At 54.5% G+C, this 13,526-nt stretch overlaps 1 protein-coding gene across 1 annotated transcript in view; it reads left to right on the top strand.

Moving 5' to 3' along the window:
* The first annotated feature begins 5,568 nt into the window (after positions 1-5,568).
* UBAC1 (UBA domain containing 1) overlaps positions 5,569-13,526 on the top strand; it is a 36,835-nt gene continuing 28,877 nt past the window's right edge. The window contains exon 1 of the mRNA XM_076056033.1: positions 5,569-5,978. Within this exon, the coding sequence (XP_075912148.1) occupies positions 5,835-5,978 (144 nt within the window). The 5' untranslated portion in view covers positions 5,569-5,834. The remainder of the gene's footprint in view (positions 5,979-13,526) is intronic.

Genomic DNA, 13,526 nt, shown 5'->3' with positions numbered 1-13,526 from the left:
CAGGTAACTTGGGCCAGGGATTGCACGCAGGTAACTTGGGCCAAGGATTACACGCACATAACTTGGGCCAGGGATTGCACGCAGGTAACTTGGGCCAGGGATTACACGCAGGTAACTTGGGCCAAGGATTACACGCACATAACTTGGGCCAGGGATTGCACGCAGGTAACTTGGGCCAAGGATTGCACGCAGGTAACTTGGGCCAGGGATGGCACGCAGATAACTTGGGCCAGGGATTGCACGCAGGTAACTTGGGTCAGGGATTGCATGCAAGTAACTTGGGCCAGGGATTGCACGCAAGTAGCGTCGATGCAAAAACAGCGATGACAGCGACGATGCGGAGGCAGCGACGGCGTGAAGACAGTCGACCCCAATCCCACGGCAGCCCCGAGCCTCGCCGCTCGCTCCCTTTTATCCCCCGGTGTGGCCTCACTCCGCCCCTGGCCACGCCCCCTTTCTCGAACTCTCTAGCCAGTTCCAGAAGTTCCCTGACGGTTCCCCTTTGTGACTAGTCCATGCACTGTCTTTGCACCCGCACTGTCTCCACACACGCACTGTCGATACACGTACATAGAGACATTTTCGATTAACTAAATTCAATGCAATCTTTCAAACTGTAGTTTTTTTAAGAAATCAAACTTTTTTTTATGAACCCACCACATGACGTGCAATTACACGAGTATATCCCTAGTCGAGATTTGTTGGTTAGATCGCGTAATTCTAGATTTAAAGCTTTCGTGACTGCTAGGATCCATACTCTTTGGTTCTAATGGGTAAAGTCACGTAACTTTACCCAATAGAACCAAAGAGTATAGATCGCGTAAATATAATAACAGGATTTCTCCACAAATCTGGCTGTCGTCTGATGATGCTGGTCGCAATGACTGGCGAAACGTCGCACTGGTAAAATGGTGTGGATTTACTCTCCAACACACCGGTGTGCTGTACCAGTGTTGAGATGCAAATGACGACGCTGAGGCAGGTCTTTGGTTAAGGGCTTTCGCCAGAGGTTTATTAAGGGATTCCGATACACTCCCCAGGGGTAGGGGGGGTTCTACACTGGGTTCTTCACCCGGACCCTCACTCTGTCTGTTCTTCGCTCGGCTAGCTCCAGGGCTCTCGCCCTCGAGAACGGACCGGGGGATCAGCCAACACCGTCCGACCGGGGAGAGCAGCCGAGCGACCATCGTCCCCAGACCAGCCGCGTGGTCCTGGGCCGGCCCAGGGGTCTCCGCCCAGTGGGACTGCTGCTGCTGCTGCCCGGTAGACTTCCAGGGGGAGTCTGCCGGGGAGGGGGGGGGGCATCCTCACCAGGGGGCCCGAACCACCTCAACCGGCTCCTCTCGATCCGAAGGAACAGCAGGGGGGCCTCTGACTCCGATGCTCTCCCAGATTACCGAGCCCCTCGCCCGGTCACGGAGAGAGAGCCGGACAACCCTGCGGAGAAACCTCATTTGGGCCCCTTGTAATCACCGCAACCTCATCCTTCCTGCCGTTACCCAAAGCTCATAACCATCGTAGGCGAGGGTGGGAACGTAGATATAGCTGTAAACCGAGAGCCTTGTTTGAGAACTCAGCTCCCGCTGCACTACCACAGAACGGCACAGTACTTGCAACCATTGTGGACGCCATCTCTCACCACCATCTCTCTTCTATCTCTCTGCCATCTCTCTCCCATCTCTCGCCCATCTCTCCCTGCTATCTCTGTCCCATCTCTCCGTCATCTCTCTCCCATCTGTCCGCTATCTCTCTCCGCTATCTCTCTCCCATCTCCCATCTCTCCGCTATCTCTCTCCCATCTCCCCGCTATCTCTCTCCCATCTCTCTCCCATCTCTCCGCTATCACTGTCCTACCTCTCCGCTATCTCTCTACCACCTCTCCGCTATCTCTCTCCCATCTCTCCGCCATCTCTCTCCCATCTCTCCCCGCCATCTCTCTCCCATCTCTCCACCATCTCTGTCCCACCTCTCCACTATCTCTCTCCCATCTCTCTCCCATCTCTCCGCTATCTCTGTCCCAACTCTCCGCCATCTCTCTCCCAACTCTCTCCCATCTCTGTCCCATCTCTCCGCTATCTCCGTCCCACCTCTCCGCTATCTCTCTCGCATCTCTCTCCCATCTCTCCGTTATCTCTCTCCCATCTCTCTCCGCCATCTCTCTGCCATCTCTCTGCTATCTCTCTCCCATCTCTCTCCCATCTCTCCGCCATCTCTCTCCCATCTCTCCCCACCATCTCTCTGCCATCTCTCCGCTATCTCTCTCCCATCTCTCCCCACCATGTCTCTCCCATCTCTCCGCTATCTCTCTCCCATCTCTCCCCACCATCTCTCTACCATCTCTCTGCCATCTATCTACCATCTCTCCCCACCATCTCTCTACCATCTCTCTGCTATCTCTGTCCCATCTCTCTGCTATCTCTGTCCCATCTCCCCACCATCTTTCTCCCATCTCTCCCCACCATCTCTCTACCATCTCTCCCTGCTATCTCTCTCCCATCTCTCTGCTATCTCTCTCCCATCTCTCCGCCATCTCTGTCCCACCTCTCCGCTATCTCTGTCCCATCTCTCCGCCATCTCTCTCCCATCTCTCCACCATCTCTGTCCCACCTCTCCGCTATCTCTCCCTCATCTCTCCGCTATCTCTGTCCTACCTCTCCGCTATCTCTCTACCACCTCTCCGCTATCTCTGTACCACCTCTCCGCTAACTCTCTCCCATCTCTCCGCCATCTCTCTCCCATCTCTCTCCCATCTCTCCCCACCATCTCTCTCCCATCTCTCCGCTATCTCTCTCCCATCTCTCCGCCATATCTCTCCCATCTCTCTCCCATCTCTCCCCGCCATCTCTCTCCCATCTCTCCGCCATCTCTGTCCCACCTCTCCACTATCTCTCTCCCATCTCTCTCCCATCTCTCCGCTATCTCTGTCCCAACTCTCCGCCATCTCTCTCCCATCTCTCTCCCATCTCTGTCCCATCTCTCCGCTATCTCCGTCCCACCTCTCCGCTATCTCTCTCCCATCTCTATCCCATCTCTCCGCTATCTCTCTCCCATCTCTCTCCGCCATCTCTCTGCCATCTCTCCGCTATCTCTCTCCCATCTCTCTCCCATCTCTCCGCCATCTCTCTCCCATCTCTCCCCGCCATCTCTCTGCCATCTCTCCGCTATCTCTCTCCCATCTCTCCCCACCATCTCTCTCCCATCTCTCCGCTATCTCTCTCCCATCTCTCCCCACCATCTCTCTACCATCTCTCTGCCAACTATCTACCATCTCTCCCCACCATCTCTCTACCATCTCTCTGCTATCTCTGTCCCATTTCTCTGCTATCTCTGTCCCATCTCCCCACCATCTCTCTCCCATCTCTCCCCACCATCTCTCTACCATCTCTCCCTGCTATCTCTCTCCCATCTCTCCGCTATCTCTCTCCCATCTCTCCGCCATCTCTGTCCCACCTCTCCGCTATCTCTGTCCCTTCTCTCCGCCATCTCTCTCCCATCTCTCCGCCATCTCTGTCCCACCTCTCCGCTATCTCTCTCCCATCTCTCTCCCATCTCTCCGCTATCTCTGTCCCACCTCTCCGCTATCTCTGTCCCATCTCTCCGCCATCTCTCTCCCATCTCTCCGCCATCTCTGTCCCACCTCTCCGCTATCTCTCTCCCATCTCTCTCCCATCTCTCCGCTATCTCTGTCCTACCTCTCCACTATCTCTCTACCACCTCTCCCGCCATCTCTGTCCCACCTCTCCGCTATCTCTCTCCCATCTCTCTCCCATCTCCCCGCTATCTCCATCCCACCTCTCCGCTATCTCTCTCCCATCTCTCTCCCATCTCTGTCCCATCTCTCTACCATCTCTCTCCGCCATCTCTCTGCCATCTCTCTCCCATCTCTCTCCCATCTCTCCCCGCCATCTCTCTCCCATCTCTCCGTCATCTCTGTCCCACCTCTCCACTATCTCTCTCCCATCTCTCTCCCATCTCTCCGCTATCTCCGTCCCATCTCTCCGCCATCTCTCTCCCATCTCTCCCCACCATCTCTCTACCATCTCTCTCCCACTTGCACTCTTCCTTACCCTGTCCCCCTTCTCTCCTCCACCCTCTCGGTGGCTAGGAGATGTTACCCACCTCACCCGGTATACAGGAGGTTGTGTACTCTTTTTTTTTTGGCAAAGTCACGTAGTTTAACACGTAGCAGGCTTTCGCGACCAATATTATTCACAATAAAGGTTTTTTGGGTTAGATCGCGTTATTTATAAATGTGTCGTAACCCTCCACCACCCGACCGGGAGCAAGTGGAGGTCTTTACCATTCTGGCGAATTGCCCGATGATGCTGGATGTAATTACCAAGAGAAACGTCGTACTCAAATTTTAAATGATGTTGAATCACTCTTCAACACACCGGCGGGCTAAAGTAGTGAACTATTTTGTCCTTTGTCAACGTGACACATTTTTTTTTAAATGTTTGGCCGTGTCGGGTGGTGGAGGGTTACGACACATTTATAAATAACGCGATTCTAACCCAAACAACTTTATTATGAAGGTCGCGTAGGTAACAAAAGTAAATGAAATAAATGAAAACAGCTAAATTAAATCACGACGTTTCGGAGGCAACACAGGCTTCCTTCATCAGGTGTAAAGAAGTTTGGCGTTGCCTCCGAAACGTCGTGATTTAATTGAGTTGTTTTAATTTATTTTACTGATTTTTTTTTACCTACGTGACTTTACCGGAAAAAAAACAAAGATTATGAATCCTTGCAGTCACGAAAGCTTCACATCTAGAAGGAGGTTGTGTGTTCAATCACGACCCTTTACTTGGTAAGATACATAATAATGTTTAGATGCAATAAAATAAGATATTAGCTCAGTGAGCCTTTACCTGGTAAGATAAATTAAGTTTATTTTATTAAATGTTTTGTATTATTTGCTGTTGTAATGTTATGACCCCCCCCCCCCCCAGTGCCCCCCTTGATTAGACATCCGTGTAGCGGAATGGGGGAAAGAGCTTCAAAGCTTATCGGATTTACCTCTTGTAATAAATAAATCAATTCGTAACCCCCCCCCTTTCCCCACGTAATATGGCGGCGGTGGCAACGCTAAGCAATGACGTCACCCCCTTCTACCACCACCCTCCTCGCCCCTACGTAAAATGGCGATGGTGGCGACGCCCAGCGATGACGTCACGCACCCTACCTTCCCCCCGACCTACGTATTTGACGGCGATAGTGACACTCCGCGATGACGTCACCGCCTCCACTATCCCCCACCCCCAACTCCCCCCTTTTTAATATGGCGGAGGTGGCGACACTCCGCGATGACGCCACCTCCCCTGCACCCCCTACGTAAGATGGCGGGCACTCCGCGATGACGTCACGCACTTACCGTCCCCCTCCCCCATTCGTAAGATGGCGGAGGTGGTGACACTCCGCGATGACGTTACGCACAAGCTACAACCCCTCCACTCCCTACGTAATATGGCGGAAGGTGGTGACGCTCCGCGATGACGTCACGCATCGGCTACAACCCCTCCACTCCCTACGTAATATGGCGGAAGGAGGTGACACTAAGCGATGACGTCACGCACCGCTCCCTCACCCCCCATCCCCACCACCCCGCGTCTTGCCTGATCGGTGTCCGAGGCTTCTTCGGCCAAGTCGAGGAGCGAGAGAGGAGAGGGGGACGTTGGAGTCGGGATTGGGCGGGCGTGGGGGTAGAGAGAGAGAGTGAAAGGTGGTCAGGGGGTCTCTGTCGCTACCGCTGCTGCTGAAACCGTGGGGAAGCCGCCCGCGACTCGTCCCCCAACCCAATCCACCAGCACCACCACCACGATCCGACCGCCGCGATGTTCGTCGAGGAGGAGAAGATCTTCGCGGCCCAGGCGCTGCTGCTGCGCCTCACGGTGCTCGCGGCCGACGGCGCCGAGTGGCGGGGCGAGGCGGCCGAGGCGGCGCCCCTGCGTGAGCTCAAAGAGCGCGCGCTGCCGCAGGTAGGCCCGACGGCGCATCCTGCGGTCTTGCCTGAGCGGCCCGCGGCGGACGCCTCGAGCCGGCGGGGAGACCCCCAACCTAGACACCCCCCCCCCCCCACCCACCCTAGATACCCCCCCCCCCACCCACCCACCCTAGATACCCCCCCCCCCACCCACCCACCCTAGATACCCCCCCCCCCACCCACCCACCCTAGATACCCCCCCCACCCACCCACCCTAGATACCCCCCCCCACCCACCCACCCTAGATACCCCCCCCCACCCACCCACCCTAGATACCCCCCCCCCCCCCACCCACCCACCCTAGATACCCCCCCCACCCACCCACCCTAGATACCCCCCCCACCCACCCTAGATACCCCCCCCCCACCCACCCACCCACCCTAGATACCCCCCCCCCACCCACCCACCCTAGATACCCCCCCCCACCCACCCACCCACCCTAGATACCCCCCCCCACCCACCCACCCACCCTAGATACCTCCCCCCACCCACCCACCCTAGATACCCCCCCCCACCCACCCACCCTAGATACCCCCCCCCCACCCACCCACCCACCCTAGATACCCGCCCCCACCCACCCACCCACCCTAGATACCCCCCCCCACCCACCCACCCACCCTAGATACCCCCCCCACCCACCCACCCACCCTAGATACCCCACCCACCCACCCACCCTAGATACCCCCCCCACCCACCCACCCTAGATACCCCCCCCACCCACCCACCCTAGATACCCACCCCCACCCACCCACCCTAGATACCCCCCCCCACCCACCCACCCTAGATACCCCCCCCCACCCACCCACCCTAGATACCCCCCCCCACCCACCCTAGATACCCCCCCCACCCACCCACCCACCCTAGATACCCCCCCCACCCACCCACCCACCCACCCTAGATACCCCCCCCACCCACCCACCCACCCTAGATACCCCCCCCACCCACCCACCCTAGATACCCCACCCACCCACCCTAGATACCCCCCCCACCCACCCACCCACCCTAGATACCCCCCCCACCCACCCACCCACCCTAGATACCCCCCCCACCCACCCACCCTAGATACCCCCCCCACCCACCCACCCACCCTAGATACCCCCCCCACCCACCCACCCACCCTAGATACCCCCCCCACCCACCCACCCTAGATACCCCCCCCCCCACTCACCCACCCTAGATACCCCCCCCCCCACCCACCCACCCTAGATACCCCCCCCCCACCCACCCACCCTAGATACCCCCCCCCCACCCACCCACCCTAGATACCCCCCCCCACCCACCCACCCTAGATACCCCCCCCACCCACCCACCCTAGATACCCCCCCCCCACCCACCCACCCTAGATACCCCCCCCCCACCCACCCACCCTAGATACCCCCCCCCCACCCACCCACCCTAGATACCCCCCCCCCCACCCACCCACCCTAGATACCCCCCCCCCCACCCACCCACCCTAGATACCCCCCCCCCCCACCCACCCACCCTAGATACCCCCCCCACCCACCCACCCACCCTAGATCCCCCCCCCCACCCACCCACCCACCCTAGATACCCCCCCCACCCACCCACCCACCCTAGATACCCCCACCCACCCTAGATACCCCCCCCCACCCACCCACCCTAGATACCCCCCCCACCCACCCACCCTAGATACCCCCCACCCACCCTAGATACCCCCCCCCCACCCACCCACCCTAGATACCCCCCCACCCACCCACCCTAGATACCCCCACCCACCCACCCTAGATACCCCCCCCCACCCACCCTAGATACCCCCCCCCACCCACCCACCCTAGATACCCCCCCCCACCCACCCACCCTAGATACCCCCCCCCACCCACCCACCCTAGATACCCCCCCCCCCCACCCACCCTAGATACCCCCCCACCCACCCACCCTAGATACCCCCCCCCACCCACCCACCCTAGATACCCCCCCCCCACCCACCCACCCTAGATACCCCCCCCCCACCCACCCACCCTAGATACCCCCCCCACCCACCCTAGATACCCCCCACCCACCCACCCTAGATACCCCCCCCCCCACCCACCCTAGATACCCCCCCCACCCACCCTAGATACCCCCCCCCCATCCACCCTAGATACACCCACCCACCCACCCTAGATACACCCACCCACCCACCCTAGATACACCCACCCACCCACCCTAGATACACCCACCCACCCACCCTAGATACACCCACCCACCCTAGATACACCTACCCACCCACCCTAGATACACCCACCCACCCTAGATACACCCACCCACCCACCCTAGATACACCCACCCACCCACCCTAGATACACCCACCCACCCTAGATACACCCACCCACCCACCCTAGATACACCCACCCACCCACCCTAGATACACCCACCCACCCACCCTAGATACACCCACCCACCCACCCTAGATACACCCACCCACCCACCCTAGATACACCCACCCACCCACCCTAGATACACCCACCCTAGATACCCCCACCCACCCACCCTAGATACACCCACCCACCCACCCTAGATACACCCACCCACCCACCCTAGATACACCCACCCACCCTAGATTACACCCACCCACCCACCCTAGATACACCCACCCACCCACCCTAGATACACCCACCCACCCACCCTAGATACACCCACCCTAGATACACCCACCCACCCACCCTAGATACACCCACCCTAGATACACCCACCCACCCTAGATACACCCACCCACCCACCCTAGATACACCCACCCTAGATACCCCCACCCACCCACCCTAGATACCCCCACCCACCCACCCTAGATACCCCCACCCACCCACCCTAGACACCCCCACCCACCCACCCTAGACACCCCCACCCACCCACCCTAGACACCCCCCCCACCCACCAACCCTAGATACCCCCCCACCCTAGACACCCCCCACCTTCGACCCCCCCCCACCTTAGACACCCCCCACCCTAGACACCCCCCCCCCACCTTCGACCCCCCCCCACCTTAGACACCCCCCCACCCTAGACACCCCCCCCCCACCCTAGACACCCCCCACCCTAGCCCCCCCCCACCAGTTAAGGATTGCGTCACGTAAACAGAACGCGGACGATTGGTTACTGGTCCAGCACTCCACCGGTGTCACTATATATCAATGTGTCGTTAAACCCGCCACCACCCGACACGGCCAATCGGTTAAGGGTTGCGTCACTTAAACAGAACGCGGACGATTCGTTCCGACTTTCCCACACACACACACGCACACAAGCAACGCACCTCCTGTTGGTGTGCTGAACGACGTGACGCAAACCCCGGTAAATTCGCTGTGTCCTGGCGGTGGTGGTGGCGGTGGTGGTGGCGGTGGCTTGGTTGAATAACGCCAACATTTCTCAATGAACGTCATCTAAACCCCTCAATCTAAACAGGTCCCTGCAGGGTGGGCTGGTAGGAACATTGGAATTTTGCGCGATTTTATTTTTACACCCCCAACAGCACGAGATTTCACTTCGTTAAAGTATTGAAAGGGGGCGGACGGACGGACACGTTAATCTATTGCAGGCTGGTACACTCAGTTCACAACTTCGTTACTACCAGTAAAACACCAAACCTCTAAGAATGCCACTGTTTGGTGCCTTACGGTGAAGTCATCACGTAGGTAGAAGAAGAATAATAAATAATAATTATAATAGATAACGCCGTTTCGATCGCAACGATAAGCGGTCGCACTCAGGCGGAAATAAATAATACAGCTGTTCCACAGCTGTTCCACTGTTGTAATTGTTCATGTGGCAGTGGGTTTATACCGCAACACACAACCGGTTAGTGCTGTACTAGTCTACTATACACTATACTGTACACTACACTGTACACTGTACTGTACACTACACACTACACCGCACACTACACTGTACACTACACTGTACACTATACACTGAACACTACACTGTACACTACACTGCACACTACACTGTACACTATACACCGTACACTACACTATACACTGCACACAACACTGTACACTATACTGCACACTACACTGTACACTATACACTACACTATACACTACGCACTACACTGTACACTATACACTACACTGCACACTACACTGCACACTACACTGTACACTACACTGTACACTACTATGCACTGCACTACACTATACACTACACTGCACACTACACTGTATACTATACTGCACACTACACTGTACACTACACTACGCACTACACTGTACACTACACTGCACACTACACTGTACACTGCACTGTACACTACACTATACACTACTATGCACTACACTATACACTACACTATGCACTACTACACTGCACACTACATTGTACACTACACTACACTACCCTGTACACTACACTATGCACTACACTATGCACTACACTGTAATTATTCACAACGGGTTAGTGCTGTACTCGTAACGAATTTGCCACGTTTTGTGTCCATGACGCGCAAGTTGGCCGGGTGGTGGGGGGCTTTACGACGCAATTCATATTCACGCCATCCAACCCAACAAAAAAAACGACCCGCCACGTGTTAAAGCAAAATAAAAAGTAGCTTCAATCGATGAAACTGAATGGATTCGCTTAATTCAAACAACCTTGGAGCTTACGTTGGACCGACAGCCACATAGCGCCCGCGTTCCACGCGTACGACCGCACGCACTCCTGGCTGAACCTTACCCATAACCTCCTTAGGTTGCCCTGACCTCAGCCACAGCCCCACGTGGTGCCCTCTTGCCCCACCGCCGCCGCCCGCTACTTAGTGCAGCGGTCGGCAGCCGGCGTCTCGGGAACCCGCTCTTTAATAACCCGCTTGGGTGTCGTTCAAATTCCTAGACCTGGTCTACAAATCTCTTGGTCGACTTGCCCCAGCGTGTCTTGCCACGCTCGGATCTTTCACCGTCTCCGCCTTCTCAGTCTTTCCCCGTCTACATTCTCAATCTTTCTCCGTCTCTGCCTTCCCAATCTTTCACCGTCTCTACTTTCTCAATCTTTCTCCGTCTCTGCCTTCTCAATCTTTCTCCCTGTCTACATTCTCAGTCTTTCTCCGTCTCTGCCTTCTCAATCTTTCTCCGTCTCTGCCTTCTCAATCTTTCTCCCTGTCTACCTTCTCAATCTTTCTCCGTCTCTGCCTCCTCAATCTTTCTCCCTGTCTACCTTCTCAATCTTTTTCTGTCTATGTCTTCTCAATCTTTCTCCCTGTCTACATTATCAATCTTTCTCTGTCTATGCCTTCTCAATCTTTCTCCGTCTCTGCCTTCTCAGTCTTTCTCCGTCTCTGCCTTCTCAATCTTTCTCCCTGTCTACATTCTCAATCTTTCTCCATCTTTGCCTTCTCAATCTTTCCCCGTCTCTGCCTTCTCAATCTTTCTCCGTCTCTGCCTTCTCAATCTTTCCCCGTCTCTGCCTTCTCAATCTTTCTCCGTCTCTGCCTTCTCAATCTTTCTCTGTCTCTGCCTTCTCAATCTTTCTCCGTCTCTGCCTTCTCAATCTTTCTCCGTCTCTGCCTTCTCAATCTTTCTCCGTCTCTGCCTTCTTAATCTTTCTCCCTGTCTACATTCTCAATCTTTCTCCGTCTCTGCCTTCTCAATCTTTCTCCGTCTCTGCCTTCTCAATCTTTCTCCGTCTCTGCCTTCTTAATCTTTCTCCCTGTTCTACATTCTCAATCTTTCTCCGTCTATGCCTTCTCAGTCTTTCTCCGTCTCTTCCTTCTCAGTCTTTCTCCATCTCTGCCTTCTCAGTCTTTCTCTGTCTCTGCCTTCTCAATCTTTCTCCCTGTCTACATTCTCAATCTTTCTCCGTCTCTGCCTCAATCTTTCTCCGTCTCTGCCTCAGTCTTTCTCCCGTCTCTACATTCTCAATCTTTCGCTGTCTCTGCCTTCTCAATCTTTCTCCGTCTCTGCCTTCTCAATATTTCTCCGTCTCTGCCTTCTCAGTCTTTCTCCGTCTCTACACATTCTCAATCTTTCACCGTCTCTGCCTTCTCAATCTTTCTCCGTCTTCTGCCTTCTCAATCTTTCTTCCGTCTCTGCCTTCTCAATCTTTCTCCGTCTCTACATTCTCAATCTTTCTCTGTCTCTGCCTTCTCAATCTTTCGCCGTCTCTGCCTTCTCAATCTTTCTCCGTCTCTGCCTTCTCAGTCTTTCTCCCTGTCTACCTTCTCAATCTTTCTCCGTCTCTGCCTCCTCAATCTTTCTCCCTGTCTACCTTCTCAATCTTTCTCTGTCTATGCCTTCTCAATCTTTCTCCCTGTCTACATTATCAATCTTTCTCTGTCTATGCCTTCTCAATCTTTCTCCGTCTCTGCCTTCTCAGTCTTTCTCCGTCTCTGCCTTCTCAATCTTTCTCCCTGTCTACATTCTCAATCTTTCTCTGTCTATGCCTTCTCAATCTTTCTCCCTGTCTGCCTTCTCAATCTTTCTCCATCTCTGCCTTCTCAATCTTTCTCCGTCTCTGCCTTCTCAATCTTTCTCCGTCTCTGCCTCAATCTTTCTCCGTCTATGCCTTCTCAATCTTTCTCCCTGTCTGCCTTCTCAATCTTTCTCCGTCTCTGCCTTCTCAATCTTTCTCCGTCTCTGCCTTCTCAATCTTTCTCCCTGTCTGCCTTCTCAATCTTTCTCCGTCTCTGCCTTCTCAATCTTTCTCCGTCTCTGCCTTCTCAGTCTTTCTCCCTGTTTACATTCTCAATCTTTCTCCGTCCCTCTCTTTCTCTCTCTGTTCCTCCTCTGTCTCCTTGCGCTCAATCCCCGCTTTCGCTCTCTCTCTCTCCTCTTATCGCCCTGCCAACCCCTTTCGCTGGAACGAACTTCCACCCCTCCACATGAAGCGGTCGCCTTTGGGCTCGCTTAGTTTCCACTCCGCACTCAAAACTACGTCCCCCTCATAACCGACACCACCATTACTTTTCCCTCTTCATATTCTCATTATCCGGCTATCGCTCATTAACACCCCATGCATCCAATCCAATCATCATTTACTGTCATCATTATTCCCATTATCCGGCTATCGTTCATTAACCCCATTCATTCCATCCATTGATCATCATTTACTGTCTTAATAATTATTCTCATTATCCGGCTATCACTCATTAACCCCATTCATCCAATCCATTTGTCATCATTCACTGTCGTAATAATAATTATTCTCCTTATCCGGCTATCGTTCATTAACCCCATTCATCCAATCCAATCATCATTTACTGTCTTAATAATTATTATCATTATCCGGCTATCGTTCATTAACCCCATTCATTCAATCCATTGATCATCATTTACTGTCAATAATAATTATTCTCATTATCTGGCTATCACTCATTAACACCCCATTCATCCAATCCAATCATCATTTACTGTCATCATTATTCTCATGGCTATCGTTCATTAACCCCATTCATTCAATCCATTCGTCATCATTCACTGTCGTAATAATAATTATTCTCATCCGGCTATCGCTCATTAATTCCATTCATTCAATCCATTGATTATCATTTACTGTCATGATAATAATTATTCTCATTATCCGGCTATCGCTCATTAACTCCATTCAATCCATTGAT

The sequence above is a fragment of the Petromyzon marinus genome, chromosome 74, assembly GCF_048934315.1.
Source record: "Petromyzon marinus isolate PM22_M1 ecotype Great Lakes invasive population chromosome 74, UKy_Petmar_22M1.pri1.0, whole genome shotgun sequence".
NCBI lineage: Eukaryota > Metazoa > Chordata > Hyperoartia > Petromyzontiformes > Petromyzontidae > Petromyzon > Petromyzon marinus.
This window is presented reverse-complemented; position numbering and strand designations above follow the sequence as displayed.